We start from the raw sequence: 24,574 nt of genomic DNA on the forward strand, positions 1-24,574 counted from the left end.
TCACAAGTCCTGATTTTCTCATTGCCAAACATTTTTGATGTGCTTTTCAATTTATTACTCTATGGTCACTCAGTAGCCCCCACATTCCATAAATATGATAATTCCAAGAAAAATAAAGATAACTGCAGTTGATTATCACTTAGGAGTTGACATCACACAAAATCATCAAGGATGTATTTAAAATAAGCACAATATACCATTGGTGATGCACTGAGAATTACTTTATTCATGTGAAAGACCATCGTAAACTTAATGGGCCTTTTACAATTTGTGAAAGAGTTACCATAATATTGTCATCAATGGATTGGCAATTAAAAGTGGTAAATTATAGTTAATAGTGAATGAATGTTTGGTTATTATTAAGTTGAGAATTTTTAAATGCATAATACTAAACCACTTAAGTGAGTATTCCAAACAGCAGAATAAAGAACCTATTTTATTTAAGCAGCAAAAACAATTAAGATCTGGAACTAATGTTCTCCTGGCTCTGCAAATCCTCAAGTACAAAAATACAAAAGATCAACTTAAACAATTCAGAAACATTTGAAGGAAAAATATACAATTTCTCCCTCTACACAGGTCACTGTTTCCCACTAAATTTAATGTTTTAGAAAGTAAACGCATTTTCCTAACCCCCAGAAAGTCCTACCTGAGACGGAGACGGTCCGAGTCCTCAATCCCTGCTTTTCGCTGTTTGACAACCTGAAAAATGAATGCGAGAGATGATGAACGTTATACATTTTCTGCAATGTCTACTAGGAATTCATTCCTTCCACCCAATGGTTGCCTACAATAATTAGCAGGGTCGTACCATTCCCTTTCTGGCACAGGGAGATTGCTATGAATAGGAGCTACCATCTGAAAGTTTTGGAGGGTGGATCAAGAGAGAATGTATCAAGCGTACCACAGCAAACACAGAAATTCAACATAATTAAGTTAAAGCTGAACACATTTGTGTCAGGTATGTTGTAAACTGAATTTCTGATCTGCAGGCAAGTGTTACATCTGAATGCAAAACTGTGACCCAATCATGTATCTTCTAAATGCAAGGGGAAAAATCTACAGAAAATTACTGACTGGGCATCATTAGCTTGCACTGTGACCAGGCAAAAAGGTGACCCTGCAATATAGATAGCCAAATAGGAAGCATAATTCAGTCTCCTACATTTCTCGTGCTGAATAAAAAGTGACTGGTTGGTGCACGCGTACATTGAGAGGGGAGACAAAAAAAAAGCAGCGACATGACAAGTACAATCATCGTAATAAGCCGCCTAGGTCCCACTCTGAAATTACCACCTAAACGCACTGCCTCTCCATCTCCCTTTCTTCCTTAAAGACCCTCCTAAAGTCCACCGCTTTGACTAAGCTTTTGATCACCTGTTTTTTTTAATTCTCATATCTGCGTGAAGCATCTTCGAACGTTTTCCTACATTAAAGGCACTGCATAAATGCAAGTTGTTGTTGCTTTTCTGTATGCTCTTTTAAATAGAAGTCAAAGTCGGGTAATGTTGGGAGTGAGACTGATGATCAAAAGTGAGCCCAACTGCAAATGCTTCTAAATTTAAGAGTGAGACACAAAAATAGGTGACATTTTAAACCAAACTGAAGGAGTCTAACTCCAAATCACTGAATTGATGGGCCTGCTTTTAAACATGGATTTTAAGGCAGAGTATCATTAATAAACTTGTAACAGGACTAAAAGAGCAACAATTTAACTCATGCAATATGCAGTAAACTGTTATCCTTATCACCACATCATTACTTTTTCAATTTCCAAATTAAACAGAAAACTGTTAAAGGAGACGTCAGCTCTGCAGACAAGTACCATCGCCATCTTAGCACGGTCCTGTTTATACGTTTGCTTTACAGCAGCACCAAGTGATGTAGGGCAGGAGCAGGTAAGGAAAAGAAACATTGGCCCTGAATTTGCGGTTGGAGGCGTACAAGAATACGCTTTCGAACCGGAAAAAAAATCCGAACATACCTGATGTCTCCAGAGTTTTGGACTGCGTAGAGGCCCACGGATCCCAGGGGCACATGCGGTTCGCAAGCATCCCTGGGATCACATGGGCCCGGTCAACCAATCAAAAAAGGGGGATTCCTATGATGCCTTTGGGGATTCCAGTTACATACGGAATCCCCTTAGAGTAGAAATCTCCAAATAAATAAGAATTCGCACCACTTAAATAAAAATACATGATCACATGTTCAAAATTAATCAAAAGACCCTTTAATTAAGCATTCAAAATAAAAATGTAATTTTTTGAAAAATACATTTAAACATTTTAAAACAGACCAAAATTTACCTAAACTCATTTTCCATGCATGTGTATTTTCTAATCATTTAAAAATTTAATTTTAACATTTATTTTAACCCTTATGCCTGGCAAAAGCAGGCGCAAGGGTTTCGTGAGCATTCGCTGGGCAGTAGTGGGCAAATAGCCCAACTCTGCGCCAGCGAAAGTGTTTTTGCAGCGGATGTGAAGGATCTATGCGAAACTTGACAGGTCGCAAGTCGCGGGTTTCCGCGCATGAGCAGTGCATGCAGTAACCCAGCACCTGCGGGGTTCATTCTGAGCACTTACGCCATATGCTATGATCGCCCCGGTAAAATCCAGGCCAATGGGCGATCATTTTCTGCAGCAGTGAATCTAACAGTGTCTGCTATTAATAATAAAAACAGAAAATGCTGGAAATACTCAGCAGGTCAGGCAGTATCTGTGAAGAGAGAAACAGAGTTAACGTTTCAGGTCGACCTGAACCGTTAACTTTGTTTCTCTCTCCACAGATGCTGCCTGACCTGGAGTATTCCCAGCATTTTCTGTTTTTATTTCAGATTTCCAGCATCTGCAGTATTTTCTTTTTGTATTAGTGTCTGCCATTAGTTAGACTTGCCCTCTCCCGTTTAATCATGATGATATTTGCGCAGCAAGTGCGAGCTGAAAAACCCACAGCGAGGGAAACGGGGAATCTGGGACCGAAGTGAACAGGACAAGCAACTGTGCCTCTCCTTAATCAATCAGATTGAAGGATTGTGAAATAAACAGCGCAAGGACCGAGAAGGAAGTATAAATTAGCATATGTGAATTCAATGTCAAATCAGGTACAGAAAGAGAAATGATGAGAGGTTAAGAAAGATTGGATTAAGAGAGAGAGACAGAAAGGAAAATTTAAAAAAAATTTAACTTTAAATTTCACATTTTTTAAATAGCCAAGTAACAATTAAAACCTGAAGGAATGAGACTCTGCACTTATAATAGTTAATTTCCAGTGCCAAAGATATTCATTGGCAGTAATTAACTATTAGCACATTGTTAAAAGAATCTATGACAGCTAATCCAGGCTTCATTAAATATGCACGGTCGGAAAATGAATCCAAAACAGGTTCCTTGTGTCACTTCAGACCAGCTCTATCTTTCTGAGGCGAGTTTATTTTGTATCTACCATGCAAGTACAGCAACATCTCGCTGTTCAATGCATTTCAATGGTGAGCCAGACAGCGGCACATATCGGAAAGCAACTTTTGGATTTCCGCGTTTAATCGCACATCTGCCCTTCCCTGAAATAAAAACAGAAAATGCTGGAGACACTGAGCAGGTCAGGCAGCATCTGTGAAGAGAGAAATAGAGTTAACGTTTCAGGTCGATGACCTTTCGTCGGCCCTTTCCTGAAGTTGCTGTAACAGGTGCAGATAAATAACAGCAGCATTATTAGCCTCGCCGTTACGTTGACATCAAATGATGGACCATTAAACCAACAATTTATCGCTGGAGAAAGTAATAACGATATGAAATACTTTAGAGTGCATATGTTGCATGGGGATCCCCTTTCCCCATGTTACTCCAACATGTCTGCTTAACCCAAAACTGCTGAAAATTGCAGAATACATAGCCCCAAGTAGGATTTTATTTTTAAAAAGACAAGTGCCTACTTTATGGTGGTGTACTCAGTAATATCTACTGTAGTGTGGTATAATGAGAGGGAAAGAAAGATTGGATCAAGTGAGAGAGAAAAAAAAGAGACAGAAAGGAAAAGTAACTACTGTAGTGTAATATATGGGATAAAAGAGGCAGTAGCAGCATGTAAACAAAACTGGCTACGGGACAGAAAACAGAGTTGTGGTGAATGGCTGTTTTTCAGTCTGGAGGGAGGTATACAGTGGAGTTCCCCAAGGTTCAGTATTGCTGTTTGTGATATACATTTGACTTTGACTTGGGGGTACAGACCACAATTTTGAAATTTGCAGATGACACGAAACCTGGAAGTGTGGTAAACAGTGAGGAAGATAGTAATAGTCTTCAAGAGGACATAGACATAGACAGGCTGATGAAATGGCAGACACACGGCAGATGAAATTCGACACAGAAAAGTATGAGAAGATACATTTTGGTAGAAAGAATGAAGAGAGACAATACAAGCTAAATGGTACAATTTTAAAGGGGGTGCAAGAACAGAGAGGCCTGGGGGTGTTTGTGCTCAAATCTTTGAAGGTGGCAGGACAGGTTAACAAAACAGTTAATAAAGCATGTGGGACACTGGGCTTCAGAGGCATCGAGTACAAAAGCCAAAAAGTTATGATAAACCTATATAAAATGCTAGTTCGGCCCCAGCTGGCGTATTGCGTCCAATTCATGGCACCACACTTTAGGAAGGACGTGCAGGCTTTGGAGAGGGTACAGAGAGATTTACTAGAATGGTTCCAGGGATGAGGGATTACAGTTATGTGGATAGACTGGAGAAGCTGGGGTTGGTCTCCTTAGAGCAGAGAAGGCCAAGAGATTTGATAGAGGTGTTTAAAATCATGAAGGGTTTAGATAGAGTAAATAAAGGGAAACTGTTTCTGGTGGCTGAAGGGTCAATAACCAGAGGGCACAGATTTAAGGTGATTGGCAAAAGAACCACAGGCGACATGAGGATTTTTTTTAGGCAGCGAGTTATGATGATTTGGAATGCACTGCCTGATAGGCTGGTGGAAACAGATTCAATAGTAGCGTTCAAAAAGGGAATTGTGTAGGAATGGCTAGATTCCTAACTAAAGGACTGAGGTCAAGTCGGTCTATCAAACAAACGATGTTTAATACTATTCAACAGAGTTTAACACGAAAACACAGGAGAACTAAATTACAGGTCTGTACTCTTTTCTGGCTCCACGAGGACCGGCTAGGGCGGCTCCCCAGCCTGACGTCATGACGTCGTCACGTTTTCCCGCCGCTGGAGGATCACGTGATCAACGCGATGACGTCATCGCGTTTGGTCTCATTCTTAAAGGGACCGCGCTATGTACATGCAATAATATGAACAAAGATACAGATTCATTCTGTAGCTAATAATTTGTTAAAGATAATTATGTACATTAGATCAGAGTCCCCTGGTGGCTCCGACACAATTGGATAAATACTTGAAGGAGAAAAAATTACACGCACTTGGGGAAAGAGTCAGTGAATGTGAGTAGCTGGATTGCTCTTCGAAAGAGCAAGTACAGACTCGGTGGGCCAAATGGCCTCCTTTTGTGCTGTACTATTCTATGATATTCTAGAGTTACCTCCCATTTAAGCCAACAAAAGTTTACTAATGATGAAAATCGTCAAAAGATATCCCGAACTGTGCAGAGATAAACTGGAATGACAAACTTCTTTTAAGGAACATGCTGCTACTTTGTATTTCCATAACCACACCCCCTCCACATCACCTCCCACCAATCTACTTGGTATACTTTTCAGTCGAAAGCACCGGTACAGTGCTCACTAGTTACTTAGAAATACGTGCTCACACACCTAGAAATCACTGGTACATTCTGATCTGCTCAGTCGAAATAATCAGGTGTTGAACACTCTGTCACCAGGTGCTCAAAGATTTCAACCGAAGTAGTTCAGCTGATTTCCCGCACTCTTTGACTTTGTGGAAGTCCTCTTATAGGATCCTGCAAACTTACATATGGCTATCCAAACAAAAAAATGGTCTGGCATCTCTTCCAGTGCCACTTTTAAATGCAATCCATTGCCAATTGGCGTGATTATATGTGCTATTCTGTGGCCCTCAGTATATTAGCAGTATAACAATGTGCTGTGCACCACCATCTAGAACAACTGAGTAAGGTTATGATAATAGGGCAAAAGCTATTTTTTTACTGCCCGAAATTAGTTGCTAGGACAAAAAAACTGCAGAGCTATGGGGACAGAGCAGTGGAGTGGGACAAATTGGATGGCTCTTTCCAAGAGCCAGCACAGGCACGACAGGCCGAACGGCCTCCTCCTGTGCCATATGATTCAATTAATTACTTTACAAATATAATGACTGTTGCTGCAAACATAGAAGCCATTTGTACACAAGACCCCACAAACAGCAATGAGATGAATGCCTAGTTAATCTGCTATGGATGGCATTAGTTGAAAAATGACCATCAATAAAAAAGGACCACTCGGCTCCCGACCTCATTACAGCCTTGGTCCGAACATGGACAAAGGAGCTGAATTCCAGAGGTGAGGTGAGAGTGATTGCCCTTGACGTCAAGGCAGCATTTGACCGAGTGTGCATCAAGGAGCCCTAGTAAAACTGAAGTCAATGGGATATTGGGGGGAAAACGCTCCACTGGCTGGAATCATACCTAGCACAAAGGAAGATGGTTGTGGTGGTTGAAGGTTAATCATCACAGCCCCAGGACATCGCTGCAAGAGTTCCTCAGGGCAGTGTCCTCTGCCCAACCATCTTCAGCTGCTTCATCAATGACCTTCCCTCCATCATAAGGTCAAAAATGGGGATGTTCACTGATGGCTGCATAGTGTTCGGTGCCATTCACAACTCCTCAGATAATGAAGCAGTCCATGCCCGCATGCAACAAGACCTGGACGACATTCAGGCTTGGGCTAATAAGTGGCAGGTAACATTCACACCACGGAAGAGCCAGTCAATGACTATCTCCAACAAGCGAGCGTCTAACCACCGCCTCGACATTCAACGGCATTACCATCGCTGAATCCCCCACCATCAACATCCTGGGAGGTCACCCTTGACCAGAAACTTAACTGGACCAGCTGATATGCCTATCAATTAGTCCAATAAAAGGCGACGAGTTAAGAACGTAACTGAAGGTTTTTATTGGCTAAATAACAGAGCCCACCCTCGTGGGTGATCCGATCCAACAGGGAGGAATACTAGCCAGTCAGCTACCTTTATACCTGGGCAGGTAATGGGCGGAGTCGGAGGTGGTCAGCCCAGGTATAACAGTGCGACAAGAGGCGACCTCGTGTAGTGATGTGACAGTGAGAACAGTGAGAACAATATACAGTGATAACTATAACAGTGGTTTACCACATTCACCCCTTGTTTAGATTAGAGTCCGGCGGGGTGAAGTGTATTACCAGCTCTGGTATGTCAGTCTGTCCGGAGGCTTCGTTAGCCTCTCCGATCGTCGCAGCGGTGGTGTTACATTATCCGGTGTTAAAGCTGGTGTCTGCGTAGTCGGCAAAGGCTCGTGGGGTTCCGGCATGCCGTCTACCTCGGCTGGACTCGGGGGGTTGGGAGGGGGGGGTGAGGGTGCGAGGTCTCGTAAGGAGACAGTGTCCTCCCGTCCGTCTGGGTAAGCCACATAGGCGTACTGGGGGTTGGCGTGCAGGAGGTTCACCTTCTCGACCAGGGGGTCCGTTTTATGGGCCCTCACGTGCTTTCGCAGCAAGACGGGTCCCGGAGAGGTCAGCCAGGTTGGTAGGGTGGTTCCCGTAGTCGACTTCCTGGGGAAGACAAACATTCGGGCATGGGGGGTGGTGTTAATGGCAGTGCAAAGTAGTGACCGGATGGAGTGCAGCGCAATCGGGAGGACCTCTTGCCAGCGGGAGGTTGGGAGGCCCTTAGACTTTAAGGCTAAGAGGGTGGCCTTCCATACCGTCGCGTTCTCTCTTTCCACCTGGCCGTTCCCTCGGGGGTTGTAGCTGGTGGTCCTGCTTGCTGCAATACCCCTCTCCAATAGGAACTGACGGAGTTCCTCGCTCATGAAGGAGGCGCCCCGGTCACTATGTATATAGTTCGGGAACCCGAACAAGGCGAAGAGTTTGTTCAGGCATTTAATGACCGTGTTACTGGTCATGTCTGGGCAGGGGAAGGCAAAGGGGAAACGGGAGTACTCATCAACGATGTTGAGGAAGTACACATTACGGTCGGATGACGGTAGGGGCCCCTTGAAGTCGATGCTCAGACGCTCGAAGGGGCGGGTGGCCTTGATCAGGCTTGCTCTGTCCGGCTTATAGAAGTGCGGTTTGCACTCAGCACAGATCTGGCAGTTCCTGGTCATGGTCCTGACCTCCTCGATGGAGTATGGCAGGTTGCGGGCCTTAATGAAATGGTAGAGTCTGGTGACTCCGGGGTGGCAGAGGTCATTGTGGAGGGTCTGAAGTCTATCACTTTGCGCGCTGGCGCATGTAATGCGTGAAAGAGCATCAGGGGGGTCGTTCAGTTTACCGGGCCGGTACAAGATCTCATAATCATAGGTGGAAAGCTCGATTCTCCACCTCAAGATTTTGTCGTTCTTGATCTTGCCCCTCAGCTTGTTATTAAACATGAAGGCAACCGAGCGTTGGTCGGTGAGGAGGGTAAATCGTTTGCCTGCCAAGTAGTGCCTCCAGCGCCGTACTGCCTCCACAATTGCCTGGGCTTCCTTCTCGACCGACGAGTGTCGGGTCTCGGGGCCCTGTAGGGTCCTTGAGAAGAAGGCTACCGGCCTACCCTCCTGGTTAAGGGTAGCGGCTAGGGCGAAGTCGGATGCATCGCTCTCCACTTGGAAGGGGATTGACTCATCCACTGCGTGCATTGTGGCCTTGGCTATGTCTCCCTTAATGAGGGAGAAGGCCGCGCACGCCTCTTCCGTGAGGGGGAAGGATGTGGTTTTCAGGAGGGGTCTGGCTTTGTCCGCATAATTGGGTACCCATTGGGCATAGTAGGCGAAAAGCCCCAGGGTTCTCCTAAGTGCTTTTGGACAGTGGGGGAGGGGTAGCTCCATGAGGGGGCGCATTCTTTCGGGGTCGGGGCCGATGACTCCGTTCTCTACTACACAGCCAAGGATGGCAAGGCGCGCTGTGTTAAACACGCATTTCTCCTTATTGTAGGTGAGGTTCAGCCGTTGGGCCGTACGGAGGAATTTCTCCAGATTCACGTCATGGTCCTGCCGGTTGCGGCCGCAGATGGTGACGTTATCGAGATAGGGGAAAGTGGCCTGTAGTCCGTTCTGGTCAACCATCCGGTCCATCTCCCGTTGGAAAACCGAGACCCCGTTGGTGACACCAAAGGGGACCCTAAGGAATTGGTAGAGGCGGCCATTCGCCTCGAAGGCGGTGTACTGGCTGTCCTCCGGGCTGATGGGGAGTTGGTGGTAGGCCGACTTGAGGTCGATGGTCGAGAATACGCGGTATTGTGCAATCTCATTGACCATGTCCGATATGCGGGGGAGGGGGTATGCGTCCAGCTGGGTGTATCTGTTTATGGTCTGGCTGTAGTCGATAACCAGGCGATTTTTGTCGCCGGTCTTGACTACCACCACCTGGGCACGCCAGGGGCTGCTGCTCCCCTCAATAATGCCCTCTTTCAGGAGTCGCTGCACCTCAGAGCTAATGAAGGCTCTGTCCCCAGCGCTGTACCGCCTGCTCTTAGTAGCGACAGGTTTGCAGTCGGGGGTGAGGTTAGCGAACAGGGAAGGTGGCGGTACCTTGAGGGTGGATAGGCTGCAGGTGTTACGCGGTGGGCGGTTTAACTTTCGCTGGTTGTCGACTGTGAGTGGGGGGAGGGGTCCACCGTATGCTAGGGTTACACTTTGGAGGTGGGATTGGAAGTCCAGCCCTAGTATGACGGCAGCGCACAGCTGGGGGAGTACGAGGAGTTTAAAATTTTTATACTCTGTCCCTTTAACCGACAATGTCACGACACAGTAGCCGCTGATGTCTGTGGCGTGCGACCTCGATGCCATCGAGATGCGGCTGCGCGTTGGCAGGACGGGGAGGGAGTAGTGGCTCACCGTGTCTGGGTGGATGAAGCTCTCCGTGCTTCCGCTGTCGAACAGGCAGGTCGTGGCGTGGCCGTTGACTTTGATGTCCATCATTGAGCTGGCCAGGTGGTGCGGGCGGGCTTGATCCAGGGTCACGGAAGCTAGGGTGTAGATGAGCGCGTCGTTGTCATGACAAGATGGCGGCGAAGATGGCGGCCCCCGTAGTTCACATGAGGCTCTGTTTAAATCGTTTGCCCCGCACAAAGATGGCCGCCCCTGCTGTTCCCATGAGGCTCTGCAGGCTTCGGCTGCCCCGCACAAAGATGGCCGCCCCTGGTTTTCCCATGAGGCTCTGCAGGCTTCGGCTGCCCCGCACGAAGATGGCCGCCCCTGGTTTTCCCATGAGGCTCTGCAGGCTTCGGCTGCCCCGCACAAAGATGGCCGCCCCCAGGGTTCGCATGAGGCACTGCTGGCTTCTGAGGATTTGCTTCTGCAGGCCTTGGAGAAGTGGCCTTTCTTGAGGCAGGTTTTGCAGGTCGAGTTTTTGGCTGGGCAGCGCGACCTCGGATGCTTCTCCTGGCCGCAAAAGAAGCAGCCAGCGGCCCGATCGGGGTTGCCTGATGTCGGGGCCGGTACCGGGGCTAGCGGGCCCGGTCGGATCCGTGATGCAGACGCTGAGGTAGGTCCCGGGGGCAGCGCTGTGAAGGGTGGTGGGGTGGGGGTCGGGCCCGAGTCCCAGGGTCGCGAATAGTACCTGGCAAACGCTTCCTGGTCTTGCTGGGTGGCCTCTAGGGTGAGGGCGAGGGCTTCGGCCTTGTCCAGGTCTATGTCCTTAGCTTCAAGCAGTCTTTGCCGTGTGTAGTCGGAACGTAGGCCTCTCACCAAGGCGTCGCGGACATTGTCTTCCATGTTCGCAGTAGCCGTCACCGCTTTAAAGTCACAGTTCCTGCCGAGTTGTCTCAGCGCTCGTGAAAATTCAGCTATCGATTCTCCTGGCTGTTGCTGGCGAGATCTTAAGAGATGCCTAGTGTACATGTAGTTTACCGGGCTCCGGTACTGCTGATTCAGTAGGTTGATGGCGTCGTCGTACGTAGTCATGTCCTGGATGAGTGTATATACTCTCGGGCTCGCTTGGGCTTTCAGGACTCTTAGTTTGGATCTCTGAGGGACGACGGCTTCCTCCAGGTACGATTCGAAGCAGTCCAGCCAGTGTTTGAAGTCGTTGGCTGAGTTTGGTGCCTGTGGGTTTAGATCCAGGTATGGTGGTTTCAAGGCTTGCAGCCAAGCCGGCTGGTGTGGCCCGTTGTCTGGAGGCTGCTGTTGCTGTGCTGCTGGGTGAGCTCCTTGCTGTTGCTGTTCATTATCAGACATCTTTAAAATTTAGCCAATAAAATTGATATGCCTATCAATTAGTCCAATAAAAGGCGACGAGTTAAGAACGTAACTGAAGGTTTTTATTGGCTAAATAACAGAGCCCACCCTCGTGGGTGATCCGATCCAACAGGGAGGAATACTAGCCAGTCAGCTACCTTTATACCTGGGCAGGTAATGGGCGGAGTCGGAGGTGGTCAGCCCAGGTATAACAGTGCGACAAGAGGCGACCTCGTGTAGTGATGTGACAGTGAGAACAGTGAGAACAATATACAGTGATAACTATAACAGTGGTTTACCACACCAGCCACCTAAATACTTTGGCAACAAGAGCAGGTCAGAGGCTCAGTATTCAGCGGCGAGTGTCTCACCTCTTGACTCCCCAAAGCCTTTCCACCATCTACAAGGCACAAGTCAGGAGTGTGATGGAATACTCTCCACTTGCCTGGATGAGTGCAGCTCCAACAACACTCAAGAAGCTCAACACCATCCAGGACAAAGCAGCCCGCTTGATTAGCACCCCATCCACCACCTTAAACATTCACTCCCTCCACCACCGGCGTACTGTGGCTGCAGTGTGTACCATCAACAAGGTGCACTGCAGCAACTCACCAAGGCTCCTTCGGTAGCACCTCCCAAACCCAAGACCTCTATCACCTTGAAGGACAAGGGCAGCAGACGCATGGGAACACCACCACCTCCAAGTTCCCCTCCAAGTCACACAGCATCCTGACTTGGAAGTATATTGCCATTCCTTCATCGTTGCTGGGTCAAAATCCTGGAGCTCCCTCCCTAATAGCACTGTGGGCGTACCTTCACCGCACCGACTGCAGCCGTTCGAGGCGGCAGCTCGCCACCATCTTCGAGGGCAATTAGGGATGGGCAAGAAATGCTGGCCTTGCCAACGACGCCCACATCCCATGAAGTAATTTTTAAAAATTGGTCAGTCCACTGGGAAGATTTTCTGTAATACTTTGAAATCTTTGACATCCATCTCTTCTTCTTCTTAGTCAGTCCCTCGGAACCAAGGATGACTTGCTTCCACATTAAAAATGAGCTCGCAGGTGACTGATTAGTCCAATGCAGGACCTACAGTCTCTGTCACAGGTGGGGCAGACGGTGGCTGAAGGGGCGGGTGAGTGGGGTGCTTGGGTTGACGTGCGCTCCTTGCGCTTGGCTTCCGCTTGCTCCCGGCGAAGAGACTCGAGGTGTTCGGTGCCTCCCCGGATGCTTCTCCTCCACTTTTTGCGGTCTTGGGCCAGGGATTCCCAGGTGTCGGTGGGGATGTTACACTTTTTCAAGGAGGCTTTGAGGGTGTCCTTGAAGCGTTTCCTCTGCCCACCTGGGGCTCTCTTGCCGTGTCGGAGCTCCGAGTAGAGCGCTTGTTTTGGGAGTCTCGTATCGGGCATGCGGACAATGTAACCCGTCCATCGGCGCTGATTGAGCGTGGTCAGAGCTTCGATGCTGGGGATGTTGGCCTGAGCGAGAACACTGACGTTGGTGCGCCTATCCTGCCAATGGATTTGCAGGATCTTACGGAGGCAGCGTTGATGGTACCTCTCCAGTGCTTTGGGGTGCCTGCTGTACATGGTCCATGTCTCTGAGGCATACAGCAGAGCAGGCATCACTGCTGCTCTGTAGACCATGAACTTAGTGCCGGGTTTGAGGTCCTGGTCTTCAAACACACTCTTCCTCAGGCGACCGAAGGCTGCACTGGCACACTGAAGGCGGTGTTGGACTTCGTCGTCGATGTCTGCCCTTGTTGACAGTCGGCTCCATCTGAAACACAGATCAGGCACAGAACGCCTCATGCTCCAACAATATTTGCTAGTCAAGCATTTCATCAGTAAATATTACGTTTATTATTGCAGCTCTTCGATGCACTGAAGTCCAGATAAAAATGAAAGTGGAAATAAAAAGCAGAGATACGAGGTGCATAAGTGTTGACTGTGCATCCCAGATGAAAAATATTAGCATGATTTATTCTCCTTCGCAACCATACAAGCATGTTGCTTCACTTGAAGCGTTAAATAAACACTCCCCTAATCATAGCAGATTCTGCATTTCGATATCAAATGCAAGGAATGGTTTTTCACCTTTCATCCTAAGTACAAATCCAGCTCAGACTGAAGGAGGAAAGTCTCCTTTGTCCATTGGTTATATGAGATCAGTTTCAGCAGTTTAATTTTGCAGAGACGTTAGCCGATAGCACATAATTATCCCTAATTCCACACTAACTGACACTAAAAGTACCCAATTTTATTCAGAGAAGCCAGAAGGTAGCTGGAATAGTAAATGGAATAATTCACTGGGGCTGCTCTTCTGAGTTATGGGACATTCCTGGGGCTGGATGGAAGGAGCTTTACTCTACATTTAACTGTACTGTACATGAACTGGGAATGCTTCATGGTTGGGCTTCTGAAATGGAAGCTTTTTATTCCTCTAACTTTGATCAGCAAAAACTTCAAACATTTGAGCCTACCACTCCCATTAATCCATTCATGAAAACCTTGATCCCAGCAGATGTATATACTTACGTTTATCAAAATTCAATCAGGCTGAAAGTTTACAGTAGCATAAACAGTTTTCTACTTCATAGTTCAATATAATTTTTTGGGCCTCCACAAGTACCAATGCTAGTATCATCTACCCATATCATCTATCCTGTTAATATGGAAATACATTTCACTAAAGAAAATCAGTACAATATTAGAACCTGACTCAAATATATTTACAGCTCTGTACTTAGCATATACCCACTGTTTACAACTCCTCTCTGACTAAAGATAGTAACTCTTCCTGGCTGTGGATCTCTACAATCAAAAGTAATCTATCACTACCTCAATTATTGGCTTTCCTCAGGCAACCGTTAGGTGACTTAGACAACAGGTGCTATCCCAGCCAAGCCAATGTTTATAGTGCACTTCTCCCAGCAAGAATTAGTGGGGTTCCGCAGGGCTCAGTACGAGGTCCCTTGCTTTTTGAGGTATATATCAACGATCTTGACTTGAATATAGGGGGTATGATTAAGAAGTTTGCAGATGATACTAAAATCGGCTGTGTGGTTGATACTGAAGAAAGAAGCTGTAGACTGCATGAAGATATCAATAAATTGGTCAGGCGGATGAGGGAATCCAGTTACGTGGATAGACTGGAGAAGCTGGGGTTGTTCTTCTGAGCAGAGACGGTTGAGAGGAGATTTGATGGAGGTGTTCAAAATCATGAGAGGTCTATACAGAGCAGTTAGAGAGAAACTGTTCCCATTGGCAGAAGGGTCGAGAACCAGAGGACACAGATTTAAGGTGATTGGCAAAAGAACCAACGGCGACATGAGGACATTTTTTTTTAACGCAGCAAGTGGTTAGGATCTGGAATGCCCTGCCTGAAAGGGTGGTGGAGGCAGACTCAATCGTGGCTTTCAAAAGGGAATTGGATAAGTACCTGAAGGAAAGAAATTTGCAGGGCTACGGGGAAAGGGCGGGGGGAGTGGGACTAGCTGAAGTGCTCTTGCAGAGAGCTGGCACGGTTTTGACAGGCCGAAATGCCTCCTTCTGCGCAGTAACCATTCTATTACTCTAGCTGGAGTCAGCTAACTCCGCAGAATGCAGGGCCAAACCTGGAACTGATCTGAACTTGGCTTGTAACCATTCCATGCGCGGCACTAAACTATTGAGCCAACAGGGGAACCAATCCTCAATGGGTAAATGACAAGATAATTAATCTACTCAGCTCAGATTGAAATCCCTATTGTTTCTCTGTCTGAATTTAGCACAGATCAATTGATTTTCAATACTACTTTGCAGAAAATACACTTTGGATTTTCTGTAAGATCTAAACAGGTACATTGTTTAAATCTTTAAGATAGTTTGCTTTTTGAGATTTCTGGCATGTGATATAAAATGTCTCAGCCACATTCCATCACTCAAGAAGTAGCATGGAGACATCTGCTTTTGTTTATAACCACTCTGCAGATCTCCGTGGGTCTAAATGCTTGCGTTGCAAATACTTTTTAAAAATAAAATTATCAAATGTAAACCCCTCGTGCTGAGTTTCTTGGCACACTTCAATTGCAGAAGATTTTTTCTTCAAATGAAAAATCTACAATGAACTGAAAATGTCGACATAAACAAGTTGCTGGAATATAGTAAATAAAACCATAATTTACATTAAAACATTTCTTGCTGACAATATGCTGAATTTGTAAGAAAGGACATTGCTCAAAATTTAAAACCCACATAGCAATACTAGCCATATGTTAAATTTCTATTGAAGTTAAACAGATTATTTCTATAAATTTAAGTGGGGAATCAATTGACCAGAAACTTAACTGGACCAGCCACATAAATACAGTGGCTACAAGAGCAGGTCAGAGGCTAGGTATTCTGCGGCTAGTGACTCACGTCCTGACTCCCCAAAGCCTTTCCATCATCCACAAGGCACAAGTCAGGAGTGTGATGGAATACTCTCCACTTGCCTGGTTGAGTGCAGATCCAACAACATTCAAGAAACTCGAACCCACCCAGGACAAACCAACCTGCTTGATTGGCACCCTATCCACCACCAGCGCATCGTGTCTGCAGTGTGTGCCATATACAAGATGCACTGCAGCAACTCGCCAAGGCTTCTTCAACAGCATCTCCCAAACTCGCAACCTCTACCACCTAGAAGGACAAGGGCAGCAGGTGCATGCGAACACCACCACCTCCAAGTTCCCCTCCAAGTCACACACCATCCTAACTTGGAAATGTATCGCTGTTCCTTCATCGTCGCTCGGTCAAAATCCTGGAACTCCCTACCTAACAGCACTGTGGGAGTACCTCCACTACACAGGCTGCAGCGGTTCAAGAAGGTGGCTCACCACCACCTTCTCAAGGGCAATTAGGGATGGGCAATAAATGCCAGCCTTGCCAGAGACACCCACATCCTGTGAATGAATATTTTTTTTACATCAGTAATAATTCTTATGCTTGGCATCAGAAATGGTGACTCAATTACTGTGTTATTTATGATACATCATACGTTACTTTAAGCTCAGATGTATTAAAGGTACTAATCAGTTTTTCAAAGCAACGGTCAAATTTATGCATCCCAATTTTCATTGCCTCATTAGACCTCCATAGCCCCACTTTGAAGATGATGCGATACCTGCAGCCACCTTCACACACACTGTCAATGTTGCTAACCAGAGAATTGCATCAGCAGGTATGTTTATCTAATGCAACATGAAATATATTGGACAGATTTATTTTCTCTCCCTGCCCAAGTGGCTGACAAAACACAGGCTTCAGGAAACCTGCAGACAATAGTCCAAACCATTTCCTTGTTAAATGTCCATATATCTAGCAGTCCAGTAAGATGTGTTTGATTTAATTCCTTTTCTCATTCAGTTCTATCTCCATCTCTGAATGGGGCTACGGTGAAAGGGCGGGGGAGTGGGACTAGCTGAGGTGCTCTTGCAGAGAGCCGGCATGGGCTTGACGGGCCGAATGGCCTTCTTCCATGCTGTAACCATTCTATGATTTTATATATATAGTGTTCAATGAGGAGGGAACAGTTTGAAAGGTACGCTTTTTAATTGTAAAAGTCTAGACCTTAATTATAAAATGTAGTGCAAAATGTAATTTAAATATTGAAAGGTGGTGTCAATATTTTCTAAATAGAGAGATTAAACTAATCCTAAAGGAGTCATGAGATAGCATTAGGGCTAAGAATACTAAAAATAATCATCTTCTTGTGGAGGGAGAGGGCATGGCTGAGGTACTAAACAAGTACTTTGCATCTAACTTCACTAAAGAGGAGGCTGCCAATATCACAGTATAGGAGAAGGTAGTAGAGAAATTGGATAGGATAAAAATAGATAAAAAGGGAGGTACTTAAAAGGTTGGCAGCATTCAAAGCAGAAAAGTCACACGTTCCGTATGGGACACATCCTAGGTTGCTGAGTGAAGCAAGGTTGGAGTTTGCAAAGGCTCTGGCCACAATCTTCCAATCCTCCTTAGATAGGGGAGTGGTGCCAGAGGATTGCAAATGTTACACCCTTGTTCAAAAAAGGAGAGAGGAATTAACCCGGCATTTACAAACCAGTCAGCCCAAAGTCAGTGGTGGGGAAACTTGGAGACATTAATCCGGGACAAAATGAACTGGCACTTGGAAAAAATATGGGTTAATAAATTAAAGCCAGCATGGGTTTGTTAAAGGCAAATCTTATTTGACTAACTTGATTGAGTTCTTTGATGAAGTAACGGAGAGGGTGGATGAGGGTCATGCGGTCAATGTTGTATATATAGACTTTCAAAAAGCATTTGATAAAGTACCACTTTAATAGACTTGTTAGCAAAATTGAAGCACATGGGATTAAAGGGGCAGAAGCTGTGTGGATACAAAATTGGCGAAGGGACAGAAAGCAGAGAGTAGTGGTGAATAGTTGTTTTTCAGACTGGAGGGAAGTGTGCAGCGGTGTCCCCCCGCAAAGGGTCGATGTTGGGACCACTGTTCTTTTTGATGTATATTAATGACTTGGACTTGGGTATACAGGGCATCATTTCAAAGTTTGCAGATGGCACAAAACTCAGAAATGGAGTAAACAGTGAGGAGGATAATAACAGACTTCAGGAGGACATAGATAGACTAGTGAAATGGGTTGACACGTAGCAGATGAACTTTAATGCAGACAGGTGTGAAGTGATTCATTTTGGGAGGAAGAATGAGCAGTGATTCATTTTGGGAGGAAGAATGAGCAGAGGCAATATAAACTAAATGGTACAACTTTAAAGTAGGTGCAGGAGCAGAGATGGGTGTACGTACAGGTGGCAGGACAAGTTGAGAATGCTGTTAAAAAAGCACGTGGAATCCCTGGTTTTATAAATAGAGGCAGAGAGTACAAAAGCAAGGAAGTTATGCTAAGCCTTTATAGAACACTGATTAGGCCCCAGCTGGAGTATTGTGGCCAACAATGGGCACCACACTTTTGGAAGGCTGGTACCAGGGATGAAATACTTCAGTTATGTGGAGAGACTAGAGAAACTGGAGTTGTTCTCCTTAGAGCAGAAACCGTTAAGATGAGATTTGACAGAGGTTTTCAAAATCAAGAATGATTTTGATAAGAGTAAATAAGGAGAAACTGTTTCCAATGGCAGAAGGGTCAGTAACCAGAGGACACAGATTTAAGGTACGAGCCAAAAGACAACATGATGAATTTTTTTAATGCAGTGAGTTGTTACAATCTGGAATGCACGGCTTGACAGGGTGGTGGAAGCAGACTCAATTTGGATATATACTTGCTGGCTATGGGGAAAGAGCAGGAGAGTGGGACTAATTGGATAGATTTCAAAGAGTCAGCACAGACATGATGGACCCCGTTCTGTGCTGTATCATTCTATGAATTAAAAGACGATGAAGGCTAAGGATGAACAGAGAGACCTGGGGTTCAAATACTTAATTCCCTGAAAGTGCGAGTGCAGGTAGCTAAAGCCATAAAAAAGACAACAGCATTTTAGGTTTTATAACTCGGGGCTGAATTCCTTCAAGCAAGAGTTGGACCTGTTTCTGGCTGGGGCGGAGGTCACCTTGTTCAAAAGGTAGGTCCTGCATGACATTATCTAGGGCCAGTGTGATCTCATGGACTAGTTTTGATTGTCTCAGGGGATTGGAGAGGAATTTCCCCACCAAATTGGCCTGGGTTTTTATCTGGTTTTAGTCAGAAGCAAAAAGGTATCAATACACAGTAGTGTCTATATTGCCTTTTCACCCGCCACCAAATTCCTATTACGTGGAGGGTGAAACTGTTCTTAGGATGATTGATACATTATATTGCCATATATAATGCAAAGTTATAAATTATTATGCACCTTCAGTCTTTTTGCCAACATTAACAATCACTGCATTTCAAAAAGGAAATTGTTGTGTGAAGTACTTTGAGGCTTTTTGACGTGATATGCTATATAAATACAAATATTAGGATAGGTTGTATACACAATAACGATCCTTGGACATCAACAGTAACTACAGAAGAAACAGTGGCCTGGATTTTGCCATAGGAATAATGATGAGGTTATCAGCGTTCCCCATTATTATAGAGTAAATCGGACAGCGACTTGCGGCATCCACATATGCGCAGTTAAACGCGAAAATCAGGCAGTTGCTGTTCATGTTGCCCTGATCCTCCACAAGCTTCGCTCTAACAGTATCTCACCGAGAGATTCGCCATTTAAACACATGAAGGGGTGAAGTTGCAGTACTTACCCACTAGATACCCACTAAGCATGCCAGAGTTAGGGATTGTCCTTTCAATTGTAAGTGAATTTTTAACAGCGTGATAAGCCCTAATTACTGCCAAACAACCTCTCTGGCACTGAAAATTAACTTTCACAAGTGTGGAGTCTCATTCCTTCAGATATTAATTATTGTTGGAGATTTTTAAAAAAAATTAACTTCTTTTTCTGTCTCTTTTAGCTCTCTCTCAATTCCATCTTTATTTTGCTTCCTGTACATGATTTCACATTGAATGAAATATAAAGAAAAGACTTGCATTTATATAGCGCCTTTCACGACCACCGAGAGATCTAAGAGTCTCTGTAGACTTAACCAAAGCAGAGTAGCAATCAACAAAGCCTATAGAATGTTGAAGTACATACCCCAAATAGTGGAATGCAAGCCAAAGGTAGTAGTAATCAAAAGGTACTGTGCTCTGGTCAGACATCACCTCGAGGAGTGTGCCCAGTTTTGCTCGCCGTGACACAGGGGTGATATTCTAGCCTTAGAGGCAAGTGTAGTGAACAGCCACGGGACTGATCATAAGTCAGACCTCTGCCACCAGCGAAGAAACACTGGAGAAACTCAGCCCAGGATGGAGGTGTCTGAGATGTGTTCTTATAGAGGTGCACAAGATAGGTAAGGGAATGGAAAAGGTAAATCTGGAACATGACTTTATATTATGAGAGTAGAACAAGGGACACAGGTTCAAATTAGTAAATGCTAAATTTAAGAAGATATCAAGTATTTCTTCATCAGAGTGATCAACATATGGAGTGGACTTTCAAACAGAGTAGTGAAGGCAAAAAACTGGAGTTATTTAAGGAACAATTGAATGCGGTCATGGGGGAACTGAAGTGTCTTTCTGGATGGGTGGATGGATGAAGATTGGCCAAATAGTCTTCTTTATCTGTACTTACTTTATGAATCAGTATCTTGCTCCAAAATCTTCAATACACGAGTTTAAGGAGGGGACAGTACATTGAGAGAGCGACTGGGGGGGAAGAGAGAGAGCGACTGGGGGGAAGGGAGAGCGTGACTGGGGGGGAAGAGAGAGAGCGACGGGGGGGGGGGAAGAGAGAGCGACTGGGGGGGAAGTGAGAGCGCGACTGGGGGGGGGTGGAGAGAGAGAGAGAGAGCGCGACTGGGGGGGGGGGGAAGAGAGAGAACGCGACTGGGGGGAAAGAGCGCGCGCGACGGGGGGGGGGGGGGGGGAAGAGAGAGCGCAACTGGGGGGGGGCGGAGAGAGCGCGACTCGGGGGGGGGGGAGAGAGCGACGGTGGGGGGGGAAGAGAGAGAGCGACGGGGGGGGGAAATAGAGAGAGCGACTGGGGGGGAGGAAGAGAGCGCGCGACTGGGGGGGGGAGGAAGAGAGAGAGCGACTGGGGGGGGGGGAAAGAGAGAGAGCGACTGGGGGGAAGGGAAGGAGGGGAGGAAAGAGGGGGGAGGGGAGGAAAGATGGGGGGAATGGGGGGAAAGAGGGGGGGAATGGGGGGAGAAGGGGGGGTGGAGGGGGAGTCCCCGAGCCCCGCCCCCCGATGTCCCGCCCCGCGATCTCCCGATGTCCCGCCCCCCATCTCCCGATGCCCCGCCCCCCGATCTCCCGATGTCCCGAGCCCCGCCCCCCCGAGCACCGTCCTCCCGCTCTCTGGAGCCCCGCCCTCCCGAGCTGGTTCCAAGACCGCCGATTGCGGCTGAGAGACACAGCCGGCGGGCCCGGTTGCTGGGGTAACCCTTCCCGCTCTCCAAGCGCCGCCCGAGATCTGCACTCCCGAGAGCCCCGCCCCCCCCGCCCGAGCCGAGCAGGGAACAGAGAGAGACGCCGCGTCTCAGCTGCTCCTGCTGCGCGCGCACCCTGTGTATGTCCCGTGACCCTCGTGGCTGACACCATTGCCCCGGGTAACGTGATGACAGGGGAGGGGAGAGGAACTTAGCAGAAGCCGTGGGACAATTACCTAGCTCAGGCGTGGCTGGGCAGGAGAGGCCCAGGCTTTGAGGCCTAGGTTCTGAGGCCTTACAAAAACGAGGAAAGGTAGGAAAAAGAATCTTCAGGTTAGAGAAAATATTTACAAATGAATGAAGTTTTTTTAAAAACAATTTAATAAAAGCAATTTTTTTTTGCTGGAAATGTAGGTTTGAAAAGAAAAACGCAGAAAGCGGGAAAAAGAATGGAATCAAGATGGCTGACACTCACCTCGGTTCAGAACAATAAGGCCCGCCCACACAGGCACCGATTGGTGGACCGTCAGGTCACCAAAGCGTAGGATTGGTCAATCGTCCCGTCACTCGACCGTAGGAGGGCCCGGCCGCACGCGCCAGGAACCCGCCGTACGATTGGTCGACCTCGACGTTACTCGATGCTAATGAGTGGATAATGAGCGGAATGTTGAACGTTTTTTTGATACCGCGGGCGCAATTTTTGTCCGGCCGAAACGTAAATATGCTTAGGACGGTTCTGGAATCGTCAGCTTTCTTTCGACGTAACGCACGTGTAGGTACGCTCTATAACTTTCGAGTTAATTCAAGACAGACAGACGGAATGACAGACAGAAGTATCCTTTTATATAGAGATATAGATTTTAAAAATGTGATTTAAAAAAAAATTTATTTGAAGAGTTACTGATTTTTGGGGCTCGTAGTATTTATAAGTCTGACAGCACTTCCCGTCATACTTATGAATGAAGCATTCCCTGCTCCGATTGACTCCCCATGGCCCACGTGATCCCAGGGGACGCATCGAACTAACTGCGCCCCTGGGATACGCAAGCACTGCGCGCCGGCAGTTGGTGGCAGCCCAGGATCGGAATTCCACGGGGGCCCACAGCTCAACGGCTGGCGCGCAAGGTAAGTGCAGGTTGGGGGCTTGCACCCGCGGGAAGCCTCCGACCCGAATTTCTGGGCCATGATCTTCTGCTCATGCCTGTTCTCCCCCTCTTCGGTTTTCTACATTATAATCGTGACTGCTCTTCAACCGTAATTAATTGGCCGTGAAGCACTTTAGGGCATCAGAGGATGTGAAAGGTACTACAAATTCTTTTATTTATTCCTTTACCATTTTTATCTAGCTCTGGGAATCACAGCCATTGGGAGACATGGAATTGAATGTCGGTCTCTCTTCCTTGTCTTTACTATTGAGTCCATCTGTGGATCCAAGACATTAGAAGAAATTGGAATTTTACGAAGCTGATGTGATTTAGCAAAAGCGGACTGGAAACAGCTACCTGAAAGTAAATCAGTGTCAGAGCAGTAGGAGGGATTCAAGGAGGAGATAGTGAGGGTTCAGAGCAAATATGTTCCCACAAAGAAAAAGGATGGGACTCCCAAATCTACTGCCCCCTGGACGTCAAGGGGCATACAGGGTAAGATAAAGCAAAAAAGGGAAGCTTGCGTCAGATACCGAGAGCTAAATACTGCAGAAAGCCTAGAGGAGTAGAAAAAGTGCAGGGGCGAAATTAAAAAGGAAATTAGGAAAGTAAAGAGAGGGCATGAAAAAATATTCAAAACTAACATCAAGGAAAACCCAAAGATGTTTTATAAATGCATAAAATACATAAAGAGCAAGAGGATAACTAAGGAAAGATAGGGCCTATTAGAGACCAAAAAGGTAACCTGTGTGTGGAGGCAGAAGATGTGGGTATGGCTCTGAATGAATACTTTGCATCTGTCTTCACAAAAAAGAGGGACGATGCAGGCATTGCAGTTAAGGAAGAGGAGTGCGAAATATTAGATGGGATAAACATAGTGAGAGAGGAAGTATTAAGGGGTTTAGCATTTTTGAAAGTAGAGAAATCGCCAGGCCCGGATGAAATGTATCCCAGGCCGTTAAGAAAAGCAAGGGAGGAAATAGTGGAGGCTCTGACCATCATTTTCCAATCCTCTCTGGCTACAGGTATAGTCCCGGAAGACTAGAGGACTGCTAACATTTGTAACATTGTTTAAAAAGGGAGAAGGGGATAGACCAAGTAATTACAGGCCAGTCAGCCTAACCTCAGTGGTGGGCAAATTAGAAAAAATTCTGAGGGATAGTATTAATTGTCATTTAGAAAGGCACATATTAATCAAGGACAGCCAACATGGATTTGTTAAGGGAAGGTCGTGTCTGACTAACTTGATTGAGTTTTTTGAGGAGGTAACAAGGAGGGTCGATGAGGGTAGTGCATTTGATGTAGTCTCCATGGAATTTAGCAAGGCTTTGACAAGGTCCCACATGGCAGACTAGTCAGAAAAGTAAAGCCCATGAGATCCAAGGGAAAGTGGCAAGCTGGATCCAAAATTGGTTCAGTGGCAGGAAGCAAGGATAATGGGTGTTCTTGTGACTGGAAGGCTGTTTCCAGTCGTGTTCGGCAGGGCTCAGTACTTGGTAATAACAACAGAAAATGCTGGAAAAACTCAGCAAGTCAGGCAACATCCGTGGAGAGAAATTTGAGTTGACGTTTCGGGTTTGACCCTTCTTCAAAACTGGAGAGAAAAGGAACTAGATCGAAGGCAGGGCTAGTACTTGGTCCCTTGCTTTTTGTGGTATATATCAATGATTTAGATTTCAATGTCGGGGGCATGATTAAGAAGTTTACAGATGATACAAAAATTGGCCGTGTGGTTGATAGTGAGGAAGGAAGCTGTAGACTGCAGGAAGAGATCAATGGACTGGTCAGGTGGGCAGAAAAGTGGCAAGTGTAATTCAATCCGGAGAAGTGTGAGGGAATGCATTTAGGGAGTGCTAACAAGGCAAGGGAATACACAATAAATGGTTGAATATTGAGAAGTGTAGAGGAACAGAGAGACCTTGGAGTGCACGTCCACAGATCCTTGAAGGTAACAGGACAGGTAGATAAGGTGGTTAAGAGGGCATATGGGATACTTTCCTTTATTAGCTGAGGCATAGAATATAAGAGCAGGGAGGTTATGCTTGAACTGTATAAAATATTAGTTTGGCCACAGCTAGAGTACTGCGTGCAGTTCTGGTCACCACATTACAGGAAAGATATG

The 24,574-nt window shown here is 46.3% G+C and overlaps 1 protein-coding gene across 17 annotated transcripts in view; it reads right to left on the reverse strand.

Moving 5' to 3' along the window:
- LOC147114610 (focal adhesion kinase 1) overlaps window positions 1-24,574 on the reverse strand; it is a 630,568-nt gene that overhangs the window by 219,923 nt on the left and 386,071 nt on the right. For all 17 annotated transcript variants that reach the window (XM_085992416.1, XM_085992424.1, XM_085992409.1 and 14 more), the window contains one exon: window positions 650-702. In XM_085992416.1, coding sequence (XP_085848542.1) covers window positions 650-702 — 53 coding nt within the window. The remainder of the gene's footprint in view (window positions 1-649; window positions 703-24,574) is intronic.

The sequence above is a fragment of the Somniosus microcephalus genome, chromosome 7 (genome assembly GCF_052327205.1).
Source record: "Somniosus microcephalus isolate GS21.2 chromosome 7, FLI_Smic_1.0, whole genome shotgun sequence".
Taxonomy (NCBI): domain Eukaryota; kingdom Metazoa; phylum Chordata; class Chondrichthyes; order Squaliformes; family Somniosidae; genus Somniosus; species Somniosus microcephalus.